We start from the raw sequence: 21,986 nt of genomic DNA, 5'->3' as shown, positions 1-21,986 counted from the left end.
ACTAATAATCACTAATTTTTATCAATTTTTTAAAAAGTACATGTAAATCACAAACAATGGAAAAATAAACTTAAATTCAAAAATCAAAGAGACTCATTCCCCTTTCTCTAGATTAAAATATTACACCAATAATATATGTAAGCTCTTATAAGAGAAGACTAAGTAACTGAAACATACAAGATCCAGCAAGGCATATCTTTTTATGTGCAAGTAAGTGTATTATCTTGATTTTTCTGAGAAAAGACAGAAAGAACAGAATAGCTAAACTTGATCTCAGATAAAAATGTGCCCCATTTTAGCTCTTTTTAAAAGAGAAATGTGGAGAATAAAAAAAAAAACCACAACCATTATATGTCCCACTGTCTGAATATCCTGTATCTATGAATTCTATCAAAGGTATACCACGTATCCTCTTTGAACCTAGTCAAAATATCTTTACAAAAGAGTACCTAGTGGGATAGTGTGCTCCTTCTCTTATGGTCACTGTTTTAGATTAGTATTAAAATTATTAAATACTAGCATTTGTCTGCATTATTTTACATTGTGTTCATGATGTCATGTTCTTTACTCTTTGGATTCTATAATCTACAAGGAATGTTTGAGTGGTTTTATTAAAAACAATAATCACAAAATAAAATACCTTCCTGGAAAAGAAGATATGACTTTTAACTTAGGGAAAACAAAGCTATAATAACTCTCCAATGCCAAAGCCCAGACAAATACAAAAATGCCAACTGGAATTGAGAGGCTGTGCAGAGAGCACCAAGAGATGTCACAAAAATAGAGCAGGTGTGAAGCAGATGGTTCCTCTTGAACCAGGTGTCTTCACATTAAACATTCAGGTGCATATTCCCTAGCTACTACTGCCAAAAACTATAAATTGAAAGGAAAATTTACAGGTTAGAAAAAAAGTGAAAATAGTTGATGATGCCCAAGACTATAGAGCTACAAAAGAGCACAGAAGCACCCAAGCTAAAGTCAGCTTTTAGTATGATATGAGTTACTTTGCATAACATGAATATCATACTAGGCAATTGAACTTGTTTGAATATAGCTTTCTTATTTCACCTGTATTCCCTAGGAACATTTACCAGTTGTCTTCATTAGGGTTACAATTGCTACAATAAAACACCATGACTGAAAATCAAATTGTACAGAACAGGTTTTATTGGGCTTACCCTTTCACATTGCTGAAAAAAGACAGAATAGGACCTCAAATGGGATAGGAATCTGGAGCTGGTGCAGAAGCAATGGAGGGGTAGAGCTTTCTGGCTTGCTCCCCATTGGTTTCTGAACATGCTTTCAAATAGCACTTAGAACCACAAGCCTAGAGATGGCACCTCCCACAAATGGGCTGTCCCTCACCTCATTTATCACTAAGAAAATTCTTTACAGGTTTGCCTTCAGCCTGATCTTATGGAAATATTTCTTGATATTAACCAAAAACCGAACAAACACTTTAAAATGTTCTGAGTAAGCTTTTCTAAGATGTTGAATGATTGTATTATTTTGTTATCTAACATATGTAACAAATACCTATTATAATGAGATTACTTCAGTCAAATCCTACTATGTCATGTCCTCAGAGAATTTGCTAACTTTCATTCTAAGATAGTTGTTATAAGACACTTCTCTCATGATTATTGTTTTTGATGACCAAAATAAGTCTTATATTCTATCAATTTAACTCCTTGGTTTCTCATTCTTTTAGACTTAGAATAAAAACTTTGTTGTCAATACTCCCTTTTACAGTCCAATCAAACTTAGTACTCACTAAGGATTGATCTTCCTAGGTGCAAGTTTTCTCTTCCTTTTAAATATTTAACAGCCTTTTAGTCTTTGTGAATGTGTGTATATAGTCACATGCTCATGTATATGCACATGCCTGTATATGTGTAGGTATATGGACACCTGTATGTGCATGTGCACAGAAGCCAGAGTCAATGTGTTTATCAATATGATAATCAGTATGGCTATCAATCACCCTTTCACATTATATTTTGGTATAGGATCACTCAACAAATCCAGAAGTTGCCAATTATGCTAGACTGTCTGGCTAGTAAGTTACAGATACCCCCAGCACCTGCAATGAGATTACAAGTTGCTGACTTCCAGGCCTTTCTCTATAATTGGATGCTACAGATCAAACTCAGGTCTTCGTGCTTATTTGGTAAAGATTTTACTGACCTAATCACATCATCAGCCCCAATATTTCAATCACTCTTTACTTTCTGTAAAATTTGTACTTAAAATATTTGCAGATGAAATAGAAAATATGCTCTAGCTGCATATGTATCGAACGATGGCCTAGTCGGCCATCAATGGAAAGAGAGGCCCATTAGACTTGCAAACTTTATATGCCCCAATATAGGGGAATGCCAGGGCCAAAAGAATGGGAATGGGTGGGTAGGGAAGTGGGGGGCGCTATTGGGGACTTTTGGGATAGCATTGGAAATGTAATTGAGGAAAATATGTAATAAAATTATTAAAAATTAAAAAAAAAAGAAATAGAAAATATGAGAATGAAGAGACCAACTAAACTATAATTTTCCCCCGTTATTTGTAAAACTAGCTCATGATCTTGCTTAATGGAGTGTTGAAAAAGGAATAATTTGATAAAAAACAGTTAATATTTTCTTTATCAAATTTAAATTTAATAAGTGTCCTGGATTCATTTCAATAATTCATTAAATGAAAATAAATCATGTTCCATTCAGAGACTGTTTAGATCTTTTCTGATAATCATGACGTCTCTGACTAATCTGTACAATATTTTGGAAGCAACAGCTTAAATATCATGGATATATCCCAAAAGGCAGTAAATTGTGAGTCACTGGGGAGTTGCCATGGTAACAGATGGATCCTATAATTGTAGTAGTCACTTTGTTTGTTGACTGGCATTTACACATCTTGACAAAATCCTGGTAATTGTTATCTATCCTGATCATTAATAGCTGCTACAACAACCCTGATATATCTAGTATCTTAACACAATACAAGGGTATCACTTGGACACATAAACAGGTCAACTGGGTAGCTCTCCTGAGTCTTCCAAGTGACTAAAGGAACCACACTTCTGTCACATGACTTTGGCTTTCTTGAATGCTTATTTTCAGTCATACGAATATAGGCACAAGTGTGAGTCTAGAATCTCTTGTGAAATTTTAGGTATCATATCATGTCTATAAATGGCACATATCATTTCACAACATATTCTGTTGGCCAATCTAGTTATGTACTGCAAGATAGGTTTGAAAATGGTGCTTTCTCATTGAATCAAGAGAAAGAAATGAATTTATGGAGCATTTTTTTTATCTTGGCCTCACCACTGCTCTAATACATGAACGAATATGATATCTGGATCTGAGAGCTGTTCTTCTATAGGGAGTGTCACCAAAAAGACATTTATATTAGTTTTAATGGTAAGAGAAAAAAATTCTTGAAAGATAAAATCCCTTAAAATTATGACCAGATCATCTTTAATACCATTCCAATGGCAGACTTGCTCACAGATATCCAACAACTCTGTATTCCCAACTAAGACATTTCATCTATGCATCAAACATCCATAAGGATTCCACTTTCCCTCTGTTTATTCATGGTCTCACCTTACTTTAGTCAATCCAATCCCTTCATTGCTGTGAACATGACAAGAATTTATCATTACCTTTTCACAGTGGACTCTTCTACCCAGCCTGTAGATCCCTTTCTTTCCCACTATTACCCTATATCTCTGATGTTCCCTAATCCATTTCACACCCACAATTTCTTTCCATTGTTCTCAGATGGATAAATGTGTAGTTATTTTTCATAAAAGAAATGTCCATGACTCTTGTCATATAACGTACACATTACAACAAATTCATCATCACCTGAGAGAATCTGTAGAAAAATAAATATAATTAAATAGACCTCAAAATTGAACACAGTCAATAACAACAACCTGAAACAAAAAGACAAGTGGTACCTGCTACAATCCTTCTTTTGCTTAATTAATCTTGTTTTCTTAGTTCTCTGGAGTAAAAGCCAGATCCAATATACAGTGTCCATCAGGCTCTATGAGAACTTAACTGCTCTTCCTTAATCAGTAGCACTTCCTACTGTTTTCACACATCTTACTCTGTTTCTTACACTGCTCTCTAACTGTTGTCTAAAGACTGGCCACTTCTTTAGACTATATTCCTGTGATTTCTTATTTCTGGATTCTTTTCCTGGTGGACACAAGTACCATTCATTCATCTTCTAGACTTCATGAAAATTCAGTCACTCAATAAAATCACAGTTGACTACTCCAGTAAAACTGCATCCTTTGAACATTATAAATCCCATTTCTGGGCTTATCTATCTCCTATGATAATCTAACATAATGTATAATTTTCTCATTAGTTTTGTCCTGCTTTCTTTTTCCTGAATAAGAGTAGATGTTCTGTTATTATAACTATGTTGTTGTATTTTTATTAGTGCTTTGCAGCTTTGACAACTAGGAAAAATGGAGAATGATAGGCACTCCATTATGTATTTCAAGACATATGCAATTTTTGTTTTAATATTTTAGTTCTTTGTATCTTTAATTCTTGAATTGAATTTCGATACTTTGATGTCAAATACCAGATCATACATCTCTTTGGATTCTGCCTCTGATTTGCCTGATGTTGCAAAACTTAATTATAATTCATTAATGCAATTTTTTTTTTTTTTGGTTTTTTTCGAGACAGGGTTTCTCTGTATAGCCCTGGCTGTCCTGGAACTCACTTTGTAGACCAGGCTGGCCTCGAACTCAGAAATCCACCTGCCTCTGCCTCCCAAGTGCTGGGATTAAAGGCGTGTGCCACCACGCCCGGCAATTTTTTTTTTTTTAAATCAAGCTTTTTACCATGATCTTCTTAGTGACCCAGCCTTTCATAGAAGCTTGTCCTCTTATTTTAGTACCATGTCACAGCTGTAGGGGACAACAGCTCCGTTATTTAGTAACCATCTGGCTTGGGAGCCAGTTCTGTACAATTTTTAAAGGTTGTGGTACTTGCAATTTACTAAGATGTTAAAACAGTAGGCCAATCATGGAGATTGTGGAAGGGAAAATCTCATGTACTTGCAACATTTTTGTGGATAAATATATTTATAACTAGCACAAGCAGTGGCACCTGTTACAATGTTCTTTACAGTATTGCCTATATTTCTATGAAGAGTCAGTGCTTGGAAAGGCTTGTGTGTGTGTGTGTGTGTGTGTGTGTGTGTTTTATAGTCTATCAGTGTTATAGGTTGAATTTCTTTGTAGTCTTTTCTGAATCTAAATCTACTGTTTTATACAATACATTCCCTGCATCCAGCAAATGATTCAACTCTCAGCACTCTCAATCTGAATTAAAAAAAATATTGGATTTAAGTTGTAGTCTTAGAAACTTCTTTTCCTGGAGGACGGATAAATTTTGATGACAGGTATTTATCAAGGAAAATCATATATCCCAAACACCAGGATAGATAGTTGGATAGATAATTACTCCTGTTTCTTAACTCTTGTTTTTTTTGAATAATAATCCTACCAAATTACTTTTCCTAAAATGTTATTATCTTGGATTTCAGAAAGAAAACTGTTACCATATTAAGTGTGGAACTTGTCTCACTTCATTTGGCCTTTATATTTTTGCTCTTAAATTCTAAAGGCTCTTTCTTTCAAATAATCACTTGCTCTCAAAAGTCTACTTTTTTATGTCATGTTTTCAGTTTGAGAGATGCCTAAGTGTTCTGAACAATAGCTGCAGCACTAATGGATATTTTGAAAAATAAATTAAAAACGGACTGATGACCTGAGCTCATTTTTCAGGGCAGAGCCCTAAGTGGGAGGTAGCCAGGATTTGAGAAGTTAGAGAGAGAACACAACAGTTGAGGTCAGGTGGTCTTGCAGAAAAACTAGGTCTTATAATAAGCAAGCTTATTAAGAAGCACAGCATCAGGAGAGAAATGAGACAGAGTCAGTGGGAAGTATCATACAATGGTATAAAGTCAAAAAGAAGCTAAACCAAACAATGCTGCACAAGGCTAGTACAGGGTTTTTCAAGAACATTACAGATAAGGCACACAATAGCCTTGGAACTTATAACCATAGTCCTGTAAGGAAGGGCAAACTGGGTTCTTAGGATCAGAAGCTACCACTCCTCCAAGGCTCTGGGCCCTGGCCATTACTGTTTCTGTCAAACATGTTCCTGGTTTTAAAAAAGGAACTGCTTTTCTTTTTCATATGTTAGGGTCTCAGGGAAAGCCCTCAAAAATAATGGTATACAATTCTGATAACTTAATAACAATTAGCATAGTCTAAATAACTCACTCATCTGTAACCCTTATAAGACACATTTACTAGAAAGAATGTATACATCAGCTAGAACTTTATTGTAACAGATCTACAAACATTTCTAGCTCCTGAACACACTTTTACATATGTAATCAATAAGGTAGTAGATACAGTAAATACTTATGTGTGGCTGCTGTTGCTATTTTCTTTGTAGTAACAGTGTCTGGCAAAGTAACTGTATCAATTGCTGTATCAATTTGCTTTAAATGCAAAGTAGTTAATGGTACTATTTGTACTTTTAATATCATTGATTTATATAACAATACCAAATCCTATGATTGTAATAATTCTTTAAAAGATATTTTAATTTACTAACCACACAGCCTGTGAATGAATATATACTAGGAAGTTCAAGTTCATGACACCAAAGGAGTCATTTTCATTAATTTCTAAAATTTTAATTTATTTGTTTACATCCAAAATATTGCCCCCTCCTGATACTGCCTTCCAGATTTCTTCACCCCAACCCTCTCCCCTTCACCTCTGAGAGGATGCTATCCCCTACCACCTGCATCTGCCTTCCCTAAGGCATCAAATCTTTACAGGATTAGGTGTACTTTCTCCCAGGAGCAGGAGCAAGGGCTGAGGCCAGACAAGGTAGTCTACAAGAGGAGTTATCAGTTACTATGTGCAAGCAACTAAGTTGTGAAAAGCTTTAGATTTAAACCAAGAAAACCTATAAAGAAACTCAACTTGTACCCCAGAGGGTACCCCATTGTTTCATTTTTCAAATTGGGAGGTTCAGTTATTGTTGTAATACTACTTGGGTCTAACAGCAATAAAGTGATACTTGTTCCACTATGTTTATTAAATATTTTCTATAGATACAATGTGTCTAGGAATTTGGAAAATAAAGATAAAGAAGAAAGTCTTTAAAATTTAGGAGTCTGTAGGATGACTATAAAATGTTTACATGCTGATAAAAAAAGATGAAAATTCTTTGTAACACAACAGGAAAGAATTCTGTAGACTGCAGCTGCCTGTGTGGATAATGAATGGACAATTGTTACCAATGCCTTGAGTGATTCTCTTTGTGAAGAAATAACTATATCAGCAATTTCCCATTCAAAAGGTGAGCACGCCTCTCCAAAGGTAGCATAATCACAAATGACTAAGCAGCTTATGTATTAAATGGTTAAATGTTTATTTTAATATGAGGAAGTGCTGAGGAAGTAAAGATATAAAGACAGATGTCCTGTAACACAGTGGCAAACAATGATGTATGCAAGGAATGCATTTTGGAAAATGATGGACTAGAAGTTATGAGCAGATAGGACAGAGCTAGGAGTAAGACATGTCAATTTTCAAGTTATTGTATGACAAAACCCAGCAAAAAGTAAATGAAGGAAGTAGAATGGGACATAAGTGCTTTCAGTGAGAAGAAGATAACATAGTGATTAGAAATTCTAAGAAATGGGCTCAGCAGAGAGGTCAAGGAGACCACAAGAAAACCTACACAACAACTAACCTGGGCTGATGGGGACCTTCAGTGATTGAACCAAAAACCAGGGAACATGTATGGAATTGACCAAAACCCTATACATGCATATAACAGTTGTGCAGCTTGGTCTTCATGAGGGATTCCTAACAGCTGAAGCAAGAGCTGTCTCTGATTCTGTTGCCTGCTTTGGGGATCATTCACTGCTACTGGAAAGCCTCTTCTTTCTTCAATAGGAGAAGATACATCTAGAATTATTGCAAATTGAGATTTTAAGGCTGATACCCATGGGAGGCCGCCCCTTTACTGAAAATAAAGGAGGAGCAGATGGCAGGGGAGGGGAAGGGAGAGAGAAGGACTGGGAGGAGAGGAGGAAGGGGAAACTGCAGTGTGGGTATGAAGTAAATAAATTAGTTTATTAATTAAACTAAAGGTGGTATTTTAATTCTGGGCATGCTGTCGCCATATTCAACCTAAAATAAGATAATTTTCATTAATTTTAGATGGAAAATAAAATCATATATTAGTAGGTGAATTTACAGATGACAATCTCCTAATTATGGGTAGAACTGTGAAAATGTAAAACTTTTATGAAATATTTTATTTGTCATTTCTGTACTAAAACCTAAAAATGAATATCCTATAGAAGAATAACTAACTAACTAACTAAATAAATAAATAAATAATAGATTTAAGTTTATATGAAAAAGAAGAAGACAAAGAAGAGGAAATGGAAGAGGAAGAGGAAGAGGAGGAAGATGAAAATGAAGAAGATGAGGAGGAGGAAGAATAAAAGGAGTGGGAAGGAGAAGGAAGAGGAAGAAGAAGATGAAGCAGAGTCAGGGGAAGGAGAAGGGAGAGAAGAAGAAGGAGAGGACTCAGGAGGTGAGAATACAGAGATGCTCTCTCTATGTCACTGCCAAGGTACCTGCATACTCACCTATCTACAAACACAAAAGAGAGGATTATGCTCTTCAAATCTGGAAAGGAGTGTGTCATTTCAAAAGTTGGTAGAAATATAAAAACGCCAAAATTATGAAGCATCACTGGAAGAGTTGCTGGTTCTCAGTTATTTTTTTCATAACAATTAAAACAAAAAACAAAGGAAATGAACAAGCCTTTGCAGATTTAGGAAAGAGAGGGCAGGAAATTAAACAACAGAGATGTGAACATACCCTTAGCTCATTCTTCTATGATTTTGGGTTTGCAGTGACCAATGCAATTTTCTACATTCCAGCTTTCCTTCCATGCTGTCTAGTTGTATGTCAGCTTGATCCAGTTCAGTTATTTTCGAAGAGAGTACTGCACTTGAGAAATTGCATGCCTCCCCCCTCCATCATATTTGCCTGGGGGTGAGCCTATGGCACATTTTCCTTATTGATAGTTGATGTGGGAAGTCCCAGCTCACTGTAGGTGGTGCCACTCTTGGGTAGGAGGTCCTGGGGTGGATAAGCACTCAGAATGACTAACCTAGTAAGCAACATTCCTCCATGGTCTATTTGGCAGTTCCTGACTTTAGGTATTGACTTTAGGTATTGACTTATTTCCCTGACTTCCCTCAATGAAAATGCTAAATAAACTCTTTGCTCCTCAGGTTGCTTATGGTTCTCATGTTTCATCACAACAATAGAAACCCTAGGTAAAGCATCTTACCTCCCTCTTACCTTAATAAGAACCAGAATAAGGTGGTTAAGTACTTGTTTTCTCAAATAATGATAAAGGAAGCACAAACTATCACTACTATATCCATTATTTGATGAAGAGAATGAACTAATAGCAAAACACTAGATGCATATGACCTAAGAGAAAGGCTGCTTTACGAACTCACTGTTTTTCTTATTTGATACAGGAATGTGGCAACCCATCTGTGGACTAGAATTGGAGTTCCAATGCCAAAGGATGATACAAGCTAGTGTTCTCACAGGATGAACGAAAGTAACGACATCTGTGACATTTATTTTCCTTGCAAATGTATGTCTTGTTTTTGTTGCACAATGTGGGATAAGTCATTCTCCATACACTCCTTATCAATTATAACAAAGCTTTTGTGAAATTAACTTACATATCAATAATCAAAATTAGCTATGCCTGGTTATTAAAAATCAAGGAAGGATTTTAGGATGTGGTACACACAACTATATACTTGTCTAAGCCTTATGTCACTCACATCATAGACAACACAGAACTTAGTTTTTGAGAGCAGTATTACCTTACTTCTAAGGTGCTTAAGTTTTGAAGATAATGAACCTTCCACAGCATAGAACCCTAATAACTAAAGCAATAACTTGTCACATTGTTTAACCTTTGTAAGTACTTGCTTAATGATTGAATAATTGTTTTGATACAATTATTCTTCCTAAAGTATTATAATTATATACATCAAACTTACTGTTACCATTTCTGGTTTATTTATTGCAGTAGGAAATAGACCTGCTCTCTGACTTTTATTCACTCATTCTTTAGACATATGTTCCATTGCCTAACCATTCAAGATGACAGAAATGCATACAACAGAACCCCTGTCTTCAGAGATGTCAAGAGGGGTTTCAGTCTGGAGCTAATTCATGTGATGCTTCTAGCACAGTGCCATGCAGAAACACATTTAATTTTTTTAATGCTATAAATAGTTGTAATTTAATTATTTTAAATCTCAATAGAGTAAACACTTGCTTAGATATGTTTTGGCCAGTGAGAATAAAACCTGCTTATCACCATTAGGTAGCAATACCCACTCTGTTTATGTAAGAGTCCTCCACAGTAACAAATGATAGTCTATCCCCATGACACAATTCACACAAATTGGAGACTTAGCCTTATCCACTTTAAATGAAACAATAAATCGGCTTACTGTTGCAAGTCTTGTTGTACTTGCTGTTCTCCTGTGCAAACCCTTCTAGCCGGCACTGAAAACGATGCTGCCAAAATTCTTGAAACCAAGGGTTTCTGAGGTTTGTTTCTGGCCGGAGTTTCAGATAATAATCATCAAACCACTTGACATCAGGAGACTGGAGCTTGATTGTAATTCCACCGACAGCTTCTCGCTGATACCCATCTGTCACGTCATACCTGTCAGCCCAGCCATCACTGTGGAAACAAGCAAAAACAGGTCCCTCAGCTTAGAGCAGAAATATTCTGGGAAAATGAATTTTTCCAGTTTGAGAAACTAATTGTAAAATGACTATTAACAGGCCTCATGAAGACCATGCATTGTATGCCAGAGGTAACTGGTACCTATCAGCCTGTTAGAAGTAAAAGCAAAGGAAATACCATGATGGAAAATGTGGCTTCAGACATCAGAATACAATAATCTTACCTTTGAATTGTATAAGAGAAGCTAATATTTTTAACAGGATTTCACAAATTATAAAATATAATGCAAGTTTCACAATTTTACTCTGCATAATTTTCCTGGATTTTAATATATCAAATTAATGGGAATAACAAAATTGGGATTAAAAATTAGAAAATATTTCCAAAACATACACAGTATTCATTAAAGTATACTACTGCATGATATTATTGTTATTTATACAAGAGATAAAAATTATAAGTGTTAAAATAACTTGTAAGTAGTCATCCTGTGACTACAGTACATATGCTCCTTTCCAGCCTGTGTACATTCAAATTCATTTAAACATATACTTAAAATCATGTATTTGCATAACTTCAAAAATTAAATGATGGGATACCAATGACAGGGAGAGGGAAGGGACCCTTCACTTCATAAATTTACTCTCACCATGAGAGAACAGAAAGAATGAGGAAAAGTATTATAAATTTATGTAGAAAATAAAGGAAATATACCATTGTAAATAAACACAAGAAAATACACTTGAGTTAAATGGTATGTCTTGTAGCAGTAGTAGAGGAGATATTGATTTATCTATTCCCCTTTCCAGTGCAGCACAGAGCTGGTGGTGGGCATCTTCTGCACCAAGTGATGCTGTCCTTTCTTAAAAGCATGGAAGACTTCTTTGAGGAAATATATACTCCAATAGAACTTTGACAGTTTAATAAAAGAACACAAAAGAAGTGAAGCGGTAATGCGGAGGGATCTGAGGGGAAGAGCAGAGTGGTGCCTGGTCTGTAAAGCAGGAAGATATTTGAATTCTAGCAGCTGGTGGAGGATAAAGATTTGCATTATGATCCATTGTTTACCTCATCTATTTTATTTTCCACTGAATAAATGTTTTGCTCAGTAAAATAATATGACTGTAAAACCAGTAATGGAGTGAGTATTAGGTAAGTTATTAAAATATAACAAATGCATGAATATTTTAAAATATGATATGCTATATCAATTCTGATTTAAATATTGATAATTATGATTTTCTGCAAAGGTCATAGATTATCCTTAGTGTATTCCAGAAGTTACCCACAATGATGTGAGCTCTTTCTCAACAAAAGGGTGGAAAGGGAGAAAAAGAAGTAAGCAAGCCAAATCAGCCAATTTTTCCCCTAAGGCCATTTAGATGACGTTTCTTATTAAAAGCTATCTGTAGAGTAATTAAAAAAGTAATAACTTTGTGACAGATAGGGGAAGTGGAAGGAATGCTGAGAATTTTGTCCCAGTGTTGAATCTGAATACTTCACACATTATCTTCTCTCAAGTGTCTCTTTTTCAGCTGCAGACGATTTTATTTAAAGCTGACAAGTTGAAGTGAAGTGGGCTTGTTTGCCTCCTTCCCTCCCTCTGTTGTAGCTGATAGGAGAGTGTGGGTCTCCCTGGCACCCAGGAGCTGTATGGGCGAACTGCAAACAGGACAGGAAGCTCTGTCTGTCAAGCAGAGCCCCATTCTCCCTGGATATGTGAATTCAAATTGTTCTTTTGGTTAATGTTAGCTCAGTCTTATGTAACACTATGATTATGAATGTTATATAAAATTGTGAGATGATAATGGGCTCAATTTACTCTTCACAATCCATTCATTGAATTTAATGGAGTTTGCAAAAGGCTGGTTTTGATAAACTCTCTTGTGGGTAATGTTTCCATAGATGAAAGGTATCTGGATCCAAGAATGTTAATTGGCTCATCTTTTGACTCTCTTCTTTCACGTTTTGTTTTGCTCAGGTGTAAATCTCTAACAATTTTGGGGGAAAAATGATGTGTTACCATTAGCCTTGTTAGCTCACGCTATAAACTTAAAGTTATTTTGATCCAGTTATTTCCAATTTATAGTAAAATGAAAAAAAATACATCATTGAGTTAGAGTAGAAACTGAAAATTCTCAATAACGATGAGCTAAACAGGGTCATTATTTTTTAACTTATTAAGAATGTCTGCCAGGTAAGTCCCCAGAAAGAATAATTTATGCTGAAAATGTTCTGTGCATACAGTTATTACTTATTACGATGGTTACAAATGGGCTGTCAGATTTCTCTAAAATGACAGAGCATTTCAAACAAGGAATGAAAAGAATCTAAAACATAAAATACATGTTAAGGAAAGCCAAAGCTTTCCTTTTCATCACCCAGTTCTTTTTCTGCTTTGAAAATATGGTCTTCAACATGATGGTGCCATATTAATGCTTCCAATGATGCACATTTTACCACAACAAGCAGAAAGGGAAAGAAAAATAAGGACATGCATGCCACACTTTAAGCACTTTTAAAAGACTTATTGAATATCTGTCTGTCTGCCTATCTATCTATTGTTTATTTTTCTCACTAGTGGGCATTTTTGCTCATCATGTATAGTCTATTCCACTTGTGTTCCCCTGGTATATATTTCAGCAGCATAACACTTTCCCAGTGTGTCCAAAGACTTGGGTTTGAGTCTCAGCAGTATGTATTTGCAAATTCAACTCCATTAGTTATTAATGTTGGATTACTTTAGAGTTATCAACAAATATGGATAGAGCTTTAAAATCATAGTGGCCTGACATGATATTCTCATTTGAGATTGAAGGAGATGTGAGTTCTCACAAATGAAAGTCTCTTTTTCATACTGTATTTACTTTCAGAAAGTCCATGTTTTTACAGGCTTTAGTGTTGAGTTTGCTGTGAAGGTTAGCCAGTATGAGAAAAAGCAGTCCAGGCAAAACATATCAAGTCATATTTTGGTGTTATTAACAGGGAAATTAAACAAGTTAGCTTAGAGTGCTAATATCGGTTCCAGCTCTAGTACTATTAATGGTTATTATAAATATAAAGGTTTTGTGTCTTTTATCTGGGAACTGAATGATCCAAGGTGGGGTAGAAACTTCCCATTAAATTTTTACTATAACATAAGGCTGTGTGATCATTAGTTAATGAAAATATTGTCACTAGTTGCTTAGAACAGCCTAAAATATATTGTCCATTAAAAAAGTCAGTATTACACTGGACCACCGACCAGACAGCATACACCAGCTGATATGAGTCCACCAACACATATAGAGCAGAGGACCACCTGCTCAATCAGGTTTTGTGTTCAATCAGAGATGATGCATCTAACCCCTAAGAGACTGGAGGCCCAAGGGAGTTTAGAGGTCAGGTGGGGTGGAGGACATCCTTGTGGAGACAGAGGTGAGTGGGAAGGAGGTATGAGATGTGGAACAGTCAGAGGATGGATGGGGTGGGAGGAATAAAATCTGAAATGTAAATAAATAAATAAAAAGTCAGTATTTTCTGATTTAGAATTTGCAGCATATTCATAGAACATTGCAGTAAATAATAAGAATTGACTACAAATAAACTTTTCCCTTTTTTAAAATTGAGTAATTAATTTACATCCCAAATGCTGCTCCCTCTCCCAGTGTCCCCCTCAGAGAATTCCTCCTGCCCCCCTTGCCTTTGTCTCTGTGAAGGTGGGCCCCCTGGTTATCTCCCCACCCTCTGTAGGATTAGGTCCCACTGAGACAGGTCAAGGCTGCTTTCTGCTAGATATGTGTTGGAGGCATGTTCTTTTGTTGGTAGCTCAGTCTCTGAGAGTTCCCAAGGTCCAGGTTAGTTGACACTCTTGTTCTCCCTGCAGGCAGGATCAAGTGTGGGAAGAGACAGGAGAGAGGCCCAGAAGCCAGGAGAATTAATGGTAACACATAAGCTTTTAATTTCATCATTGTTCTTTTGATGTTTCTAGCTTTGGTTGGCCTGAAGTAACAGTGTCACTTCATCAACAGGAAGAAGGAAAACTTTCTAACTCACCAAAGTTTAACCGAATGGAAACTATCCATGGACCTACACCTGTTCTTAAAGAACCTCCTTAGTCGATATTTGAAGTTCTTCATTACTCTGAGATATATTTTAGTTTTCAGTGTGTGTGTGTGTGTGTGTGTGTGTGTGTGTGTGTGTTAGGGCCGGGATGCGAATATGCACACATATCAGTGCAGGTGGTTGTGGAATCCAGAGGAGGGCTGTGGGGCACTGGGCTATGCACAGCCAGGCTGGTCTCCAGTTGAGCTGAGATCTGAATCCTGATGGTGATAATTCACCTAAATGACATGGTAGGCGTTCCCTCATGCTCCTGGAACTCTGGCTCCTGCCTAAGTTACCGCCCCTACAGCCCCCACAAGAGAAGCATGTCAGTTAACTGCCCACTCCAGTTACACAATTAACATGATATTTTCTTCCTCAGCCATCCAGAGCAGACTGTGATGTGCTCATAAGCAAACCGTTGCAGGCATAACTTTTGCTATTCACACTATGCAAATATCCTCTGCTGGTGTTCTGCTCCTTTGTTATAATTACTACAGGTCTATTTCCACACAGGGCCTGCTGCCACAGATCCATCTGAGACAATGCCATCTCCTGGGACCTACAGACAAAAGCTGCCTTCCTCCAAAAATCTCATCTGACTGAAGGCTCCTGAGACAAGTGCTGAACCACAGAAGACAGACATGGGACTTTCCAGCTACAGATGGACTCTTGTGAAAGCCAAATGGCTAATGAACTTTGGGAAAAGTTATATGTTAGTGAAGAAAACATAATGTCTATCTAGATTAATTAATTGCTGTTCAAAATGGATGTTATTACCCTCAAATTGTACCTCCCATAGAACAACTGATTGATTGTATAATCTCTTGCATTCTCACCTCTTAACTCTCCTTACTACTCTGGCTTTGTTCTTCTACTTCTCTAGGCTATATTTTTTTTTTCTGATAATTCCACTCCATTCTAAATTATCACCACCAATGACACAGTCACATCAGTGACTTCCCCCCCTTTTTTTCTTATAAAAACAGAGGGGGATTGTGGGGCATTGAGCTATGCACAGACAGGCTAGTCTCCAGTTGAACTGAGGTCTGAACCCAGTGGTGATAATTCACCTAAATGACATGGTAGGCGTTCTGTCACATTCCTGGAACTCTGGCTCCTGCCTAAGTTACCACCCCATCCAGCCCCCACAAGAGAAGCATGGTCAGTTGTCATGTAGGCAATGGCCCAAGCTTCTGACCTTCAGGCTAAAGTCCTCCCCAGTTACCTAGCAACAGTGAAGACCGTAAAAAGGGCTGTTCAGCCCCACCTCGCTCTGTTACTTGTCTCTCTTACCTCTCACTCCTTTGTTCTCTTACCTCTCACTTCTCTCACTCCTCTCTCCTCTTTCCTTTCTTTTTGTCTTCTCCTCTCCTTTCTCCTCTCTCTTACTCTCTTTCTCTCTAACCTTTTCTCTCTCTCTCTCTCTCTCTCTCTCTCTCTCTCTCTCTCTCCTCTCTTCTCTCTTCTCTCTTTCTCCCTGTTTTCTATAACAAAGCGCTAAAACCATAGAATGTCTCTGCTCATCAAGGTCCCCTGCACTTGGAGGATGAGACAGACTTTCTCCTAATGAGTTGTTTCTAATCTCCTGTTAGAAGGCCTTCCTGTGCTCCAGTCAAGATCTGCTGCACTCACTCTCGTCATTGTTGGGAACCTCTTCCCTCATCCCTTTCTCCTATAACCCTGGGGCTTTAGCAAGGTAGCTTTGGGGATCCCAGGTAGGGCTGCCCCTTGCCACCCCCTGAAGAGTGGGTCAGAGGCTTGAATGCCCACCCAGGGCTGAGTGGAAAGTGTATGGCAGCTCTCCCATGCCTGACAGACCAGAGAATAGGTAAAACTATGGTGGGGTGTGGGTCTTCCTCCCTTTTTCCCCTGGGTCCCACTTTTTTGTTCCCAACAGAGGGTATTGAATAACTTACATATGGAGCAATAGGTATTTGTGGGCTGTGTGATGTGTATTATGGGAACAAAACTCAGGTTCTCAGAAAGCAGTATGTAATCTTAACTGCTGAACTCACACAAGCTCCTTATATCCCTTTATTTCTTTCCCCAAAGATTTTAAAAACACACTCTTCCTACAAAGATCTCACTTTCATTCTCATCCCAAGATAGTGTTATAGAAAATATACATTCTGGATCAACAATCTAACTTTCTTTTTTCTCTTTTCAAATTTATTTTTCATTATTTCCTCATAATTAACAATTCATGAAAGTTTGTTTCCTTTTAAAGGTTATTTTTCAAAGTTCTGTTTAGAAATGCCATTATATCACAAAACTCAAGAAGGTTAACAAACTGAAGGGCCCAAGTGGGGATGCCTCAATCCTACTTGGGAGAGAGAAGAAAACAATCATGGGAGTGGGAGGAAGGGGAGAGGGATCTGGTGGGAAAAGTGACAGGGAGGGGAATATGATCAGGTATTGGCAGTAGGGAGGGCAGAACGGGACTGAAACCCTGAGGGTCAGCAGAAAGAAAAGAACGTCAGGAGGGAGGACGTGGAGGGACCCTCTAGATTGTACCAGAGACCTGGGAGGTGAGAGACTCTCAGGACTCAAAGGGAGGAACATTAGATGAAATGCCCTACAATAGGGAATGGGAGCTTGTGGAGTCCACCTCCAGTAGAAGGACAGGGCATCAAGTGGAGGGATGGGGTTGCCATCCCACAGTCAAAACTCTGGTCCAGAATGTTTCTGTCTAAAAGAACTGCAGGGGCAAAAATGGAGAAGAAACTGAGGGAAAGGAGATCCAGTGACAGGCCCAAATTGGGCTTCAGCTCAAGAAGAGGCCCAAAGGTGATGCTATGGTATGCTTACAAACAGGAGCCTAGCATGACTGTTCTCCTAAAGGCCCATCAAGCAGCTGAGTTAGATGCAGATATTTACACCCCATTAATGGACAGAAGCTGGTGAGCCCTGTGATTGAATTAGGGAAAAGCTGGAAGAAGCTGAGAAGGAGGGTAACCTTATGAAAGACCAGCAATCTCAATTAACCTGGGCACCCAAGATTGGTCAGACACTGAGCCACCAACCAGGCAGAATACACCAGCTGATATGAGGCCCCCAACACATAGAGCAAAGGACTGCTGGGTCTTGACTCAGTGAGAGATGATATAACTAACCCTCAAGAGACTTGAGGCCCCAGGGGGTGAGGAGGTCTGGTGGTGTGTAGGCAGGGGATGAAGGGATGGGAGGGTGGTGGAAGAAATTCTCTTGGAGATGGGAAGAGGAGGTTTGGAATGTGGAAGAGTCAGAGGGTGGATTGGTAGGGGGATAAAGACTAGACTGTAAAAACAAATTGAAAGACTATAAAAAAAAATCTCTAAACCAAATGTCTATGTCAGTGCAAATACATTTCATTAAAATTATGTATATGGTATAAAAATGGCACTATATAATTTAGCCTTATCAGGATCTGAGTAATAAAATTATTTAATTATATTAAATTAGCTGTAAGGTATTATAGATCATATATAAATATGCATAATTTAATTAACTTAAACATCATATATTTTATGTATATACATACATAGCCTCAGAAAAATACTCATAAAATCACTTCATGTTTTAAAATATATTTACCCTCAAAATTTACATTGCAAAACATTGGAGAATCTTTAAGGGATACATACACACAAGAATAAGTAAAATCAATGAAGAAAAAAATTTCAAATTATCTAATGTTGAATAGAAGAGCTAAATAATTTTTTATTTTTTTGGCAAAATAGAGTTTCTGTTTTTATTTTTAGAATCAATATTTGTTTTAATTTATTGGTGTTATTTCTACCAAAAATAAATAAGAAAAACATATAGAGCACTGAATAAATGGATTGGTGTGTCTTAAGTGATAGAATCAATGTTGCACTCCTTACAAAAAATTGATTTAGCATGAATTTTGAGTGCCTCTTTTGTTCCAGTCCCTAAATCCCAGACCACACCCAGCCCAAATAATGAGCTCACTAATATGACCTGCCTAAATGGGCATAGCCATCTCTGATCCACTGGTATTTCTTCATTCTTCCTCTAGAATGAGCAAATTGACTCATAAACAGGCAACATATTAGGTTTCAAGTCCCTGAAGCATCATTTAAAGAAAATTACATTCCTGTCCTGCCTTCCCAACATTATTCCTTGAACAATTAGTATTCTAAATGCTTCTAAACTCATAGATACTACAATTGCTGTCTCTTGATGTATTTGTGCCAAAGGCTAATCACACATAATAGCTCAGTAGTTGAACTTTCAAACCACAACTTACTCCTTTCCTATAACTCAATATTATTCTTGGAAGGCATCTCATTGTGCTGTCACGATAAACAACATAAATATATTATCTTAAAATGCGTTCTAAAAGATTGAATGTCAGATACCTGAGAGACTATTACCAGAAGAAATAGTCATTAAAAATCCAACCAAGATTCCAAATTAGGGGATTTGGGGAAGGGCAATGTAGAGTTCTACACATACATATATTCTTACTCACTAGAGTCAGTGCTTCAATGTAACTTACAGAAACTGTTTAACTTCTAGAGTTATCACTTACCTCCTTTCCATTTTTTAAATACCACAGCATTCATTCAATTATTTTCCAAAATATTATTATGCAAATAATATAGGAAATTTGCAGATGGAATAAGGAGCAAGGGGGCAGAGTTCTTTTTCACGTTGGTATTTTTATAGTCTTTTTAATGTGAAAATTATTACATAGCTAGATTTGTTTATGATTTTTCAAGTAACCTACATTTGGGATATGTTTCTATCCATTTTGATGACTGATATATATTAAACATTCTGTAAATATTTAATGTAATTTATCATTTTGCTGGGGAGATGGTTCAGTTATATGGAACATACCTAATAGGTTCTGTGCTCTGGTTTCAAATGGCATCAACCCTCTATAAGATTAATATGCCTCATTAGAAAAATAGGTTTAAATGGTCAGCTTCTAGCACGTAGAATTCTTTTCAGGTGTCACATCCACTTACTTTTAGATAATAAAACAATAACATCATGAAGGTCTTATGGAATGGCTAAAAAAGTCAGTGATATCCATTCATGTGACCCACTCCTCTCCTTTTTCTACCTGATGCTATTAAAGTTAATAAGTGTATTCATTAGGTTGCAACTCAACTTTACTTTTCAGAATCTGTTCTCAACCCACATAATTAGTATAGAAGCTGGTATGCTACCCACGAGTAATAATCATCCTGCCAAATCTTTTACAAATAGCCTTTTAAAAGATATTTTTGATTTTTTTTATTCTAATAGTGGGAGTCTAATGTTGGTTGGGCATCCTCTTTACAGTATTCCTATTTTCTCCACTTGGGGGAATAAGGAAAATTTAAATCTCTAAACAAAATAGGAAAATAAAGAATGATTCAGAAATATTAAATAAAAGTCATAAAAACACACTAGACAGTAATGAATTATTAATTTATAACAGGAAGCAAAGTGCAGAATTGTTGAGCAAAATGTAAGGTTGTCCACTTAAAGCCAAATCATCTCTGGTATTTGAAAGTCTCAACCTTTCCCATTTTATAGGATTTACAATAGATAATAGAATTGGATTGTAGGATCTATAGCATAACAATCATGACAAAGAAGGGGACCTGAACTTGCTAGCTGTCTCATGTTAGATGAGTTTTATGCTGACTCTGCCCATTCTTCTATGGGATCAACAGAAAATATGTACTAACTTTACCTTACAGCTGAAGAAACTGAGGTTGGGAATCACTGAGTTATCAGAGATAAAAGCCTAGTTTTAGCTACTTTTCTCTAGTTGTTAGCAAATACCTGAAAATTGGCAAGTCAAGGAAAAAATAGTGACTTTGACTCACAGTTGCAAGGCACCAAAGCAGGGCAGGAGGAGTCTGGTAACATGGAGTCTATAATCAGGAGGCAACAGGAAATCTTCATGTTCACATCACAATCTTATCTTTTCAGTGTAGCATCCTAGTTCAGAGAATGCTACTACTACATATTTTTGTTTTGTTTTGCTTTGTTTTGTTTTGTTTTGTTTTGTTTTGTTTTGTTTTCCCCATTTGAAATAATCATATACTGCCTCCCAGACATGGCTAGAGATATATCTCATAGACTTTCAAGTCAACAATCAATGTTAACCATGACAACCTGAACTTCACTCACTTCCAAATTCAAGGACTTCTCATGTTTCATAAATATTTCATAGATCCTCCTCTGGCAAAGATAAAAATATGGGAAGTATTTCTTTAGGGATCACATTTAAAAGTCCAAATTAGAGTGTAGAGAACAGAGTACAGGATTAGGCATATGAACCCAGAGTTCTAGTAGAATTCTTAATCCGTGTAAACATATACTTCTTTTTAATATTGAAACATCAAATAGGTGCTGTTGAAAGGGAATTTGAAATTGTAACTAAGATCCCAAGTTAACTGACTCAAATGGAGAGATTGTTCTGAATGTCTATGGTCTGATCCAATGACCAGTGAAATGGGACCAATTCATGAAATAAATTAAAGAGGGCTTTGATAGCAAACTGTTACAGGTATGTTTGTTTGATAAGAAGAGAGTAGCATATGTATCAAAAGATAGCCTAGTCGGCCATCACTGGAAAGAGAGGCCCATTGGACACGCAAACTTTATATGCCCCAGTACAGGGGAACGCCAGGGCCAAAAAATGGGAATGGGTGGGTAGGGAAGTGGGGGAGAGGGTATGGGGGACTTTTGGGATAGCATTGGAAATGTAATTGAGGAAAATATGTAATAAAAATATTTTAAAAAAATAAAAAAAAGAAGAGAGTAGCATGCAATGAAATGCCAATGGATGGCAGGATTTGAGAACATATCTGGCTATTAATTGGAAAGAACATAGACATTCAAAGTCTCATATAAAAGGAAGTTAGTTCCATCTAAAAAGATTTTTCTTGAAAGCAGGTTTTTCATAAATCCTCCCGATAGAAGTGCAACTTGCCTATCATGTAACTCCACCAGTTTTTGAACCCTGAACAAAGGATGCAAACTTCCATGGGTAGAATTCTTAGGGTATAAAATGAATAC

The 21,986-nt window shown here is 36.8% G+C and overlaps 1 protein-coding gene across 8 annotated transcripts in view; it reads right to left on the bottom strand.

Moving 5' to 3' along the window:
* Grm5 (glutamate metabotropic receptor 5) overlaps positions 1-21,986 on the bottom strand; it is a 910,014-nt gene that overhangs the window by 125,809 nt on the left and 762,219 nt on the right. For all 8 annotated transcript variants that reach the window (XM_021167178.2, XM_021167179.2, XM_029479680.1 and 5 more), the window contains one exon: positions 10,633-10,868. In XM_021167178.2, the coding sequence (XP_021022837.1) occupies positions 10,633-10,868 (236 nt within the window). The remainder of the gene's footprint in view (positions 1-10,632; positions 10,869-21,986) is intronic.

The sequence above is a fragment of the Mus caroli genome, chromosome 7 (genome assembly GCF_900094665.2).
Source record: "Mus caroli chromosome 7, CAROLI_EIJ_v1.1, whole genome shotgun sequence".
NCBI lineage: Eukaryota > Metazoa > Chordata > Mammalia > Rodentia > Muridae > Mus > Mus caroli.
The sequence above is the reverse complement of the archived record's forward strand: the minus strand, read 5'-3'. Positions and strand labels throughout refer to the sequence as shown.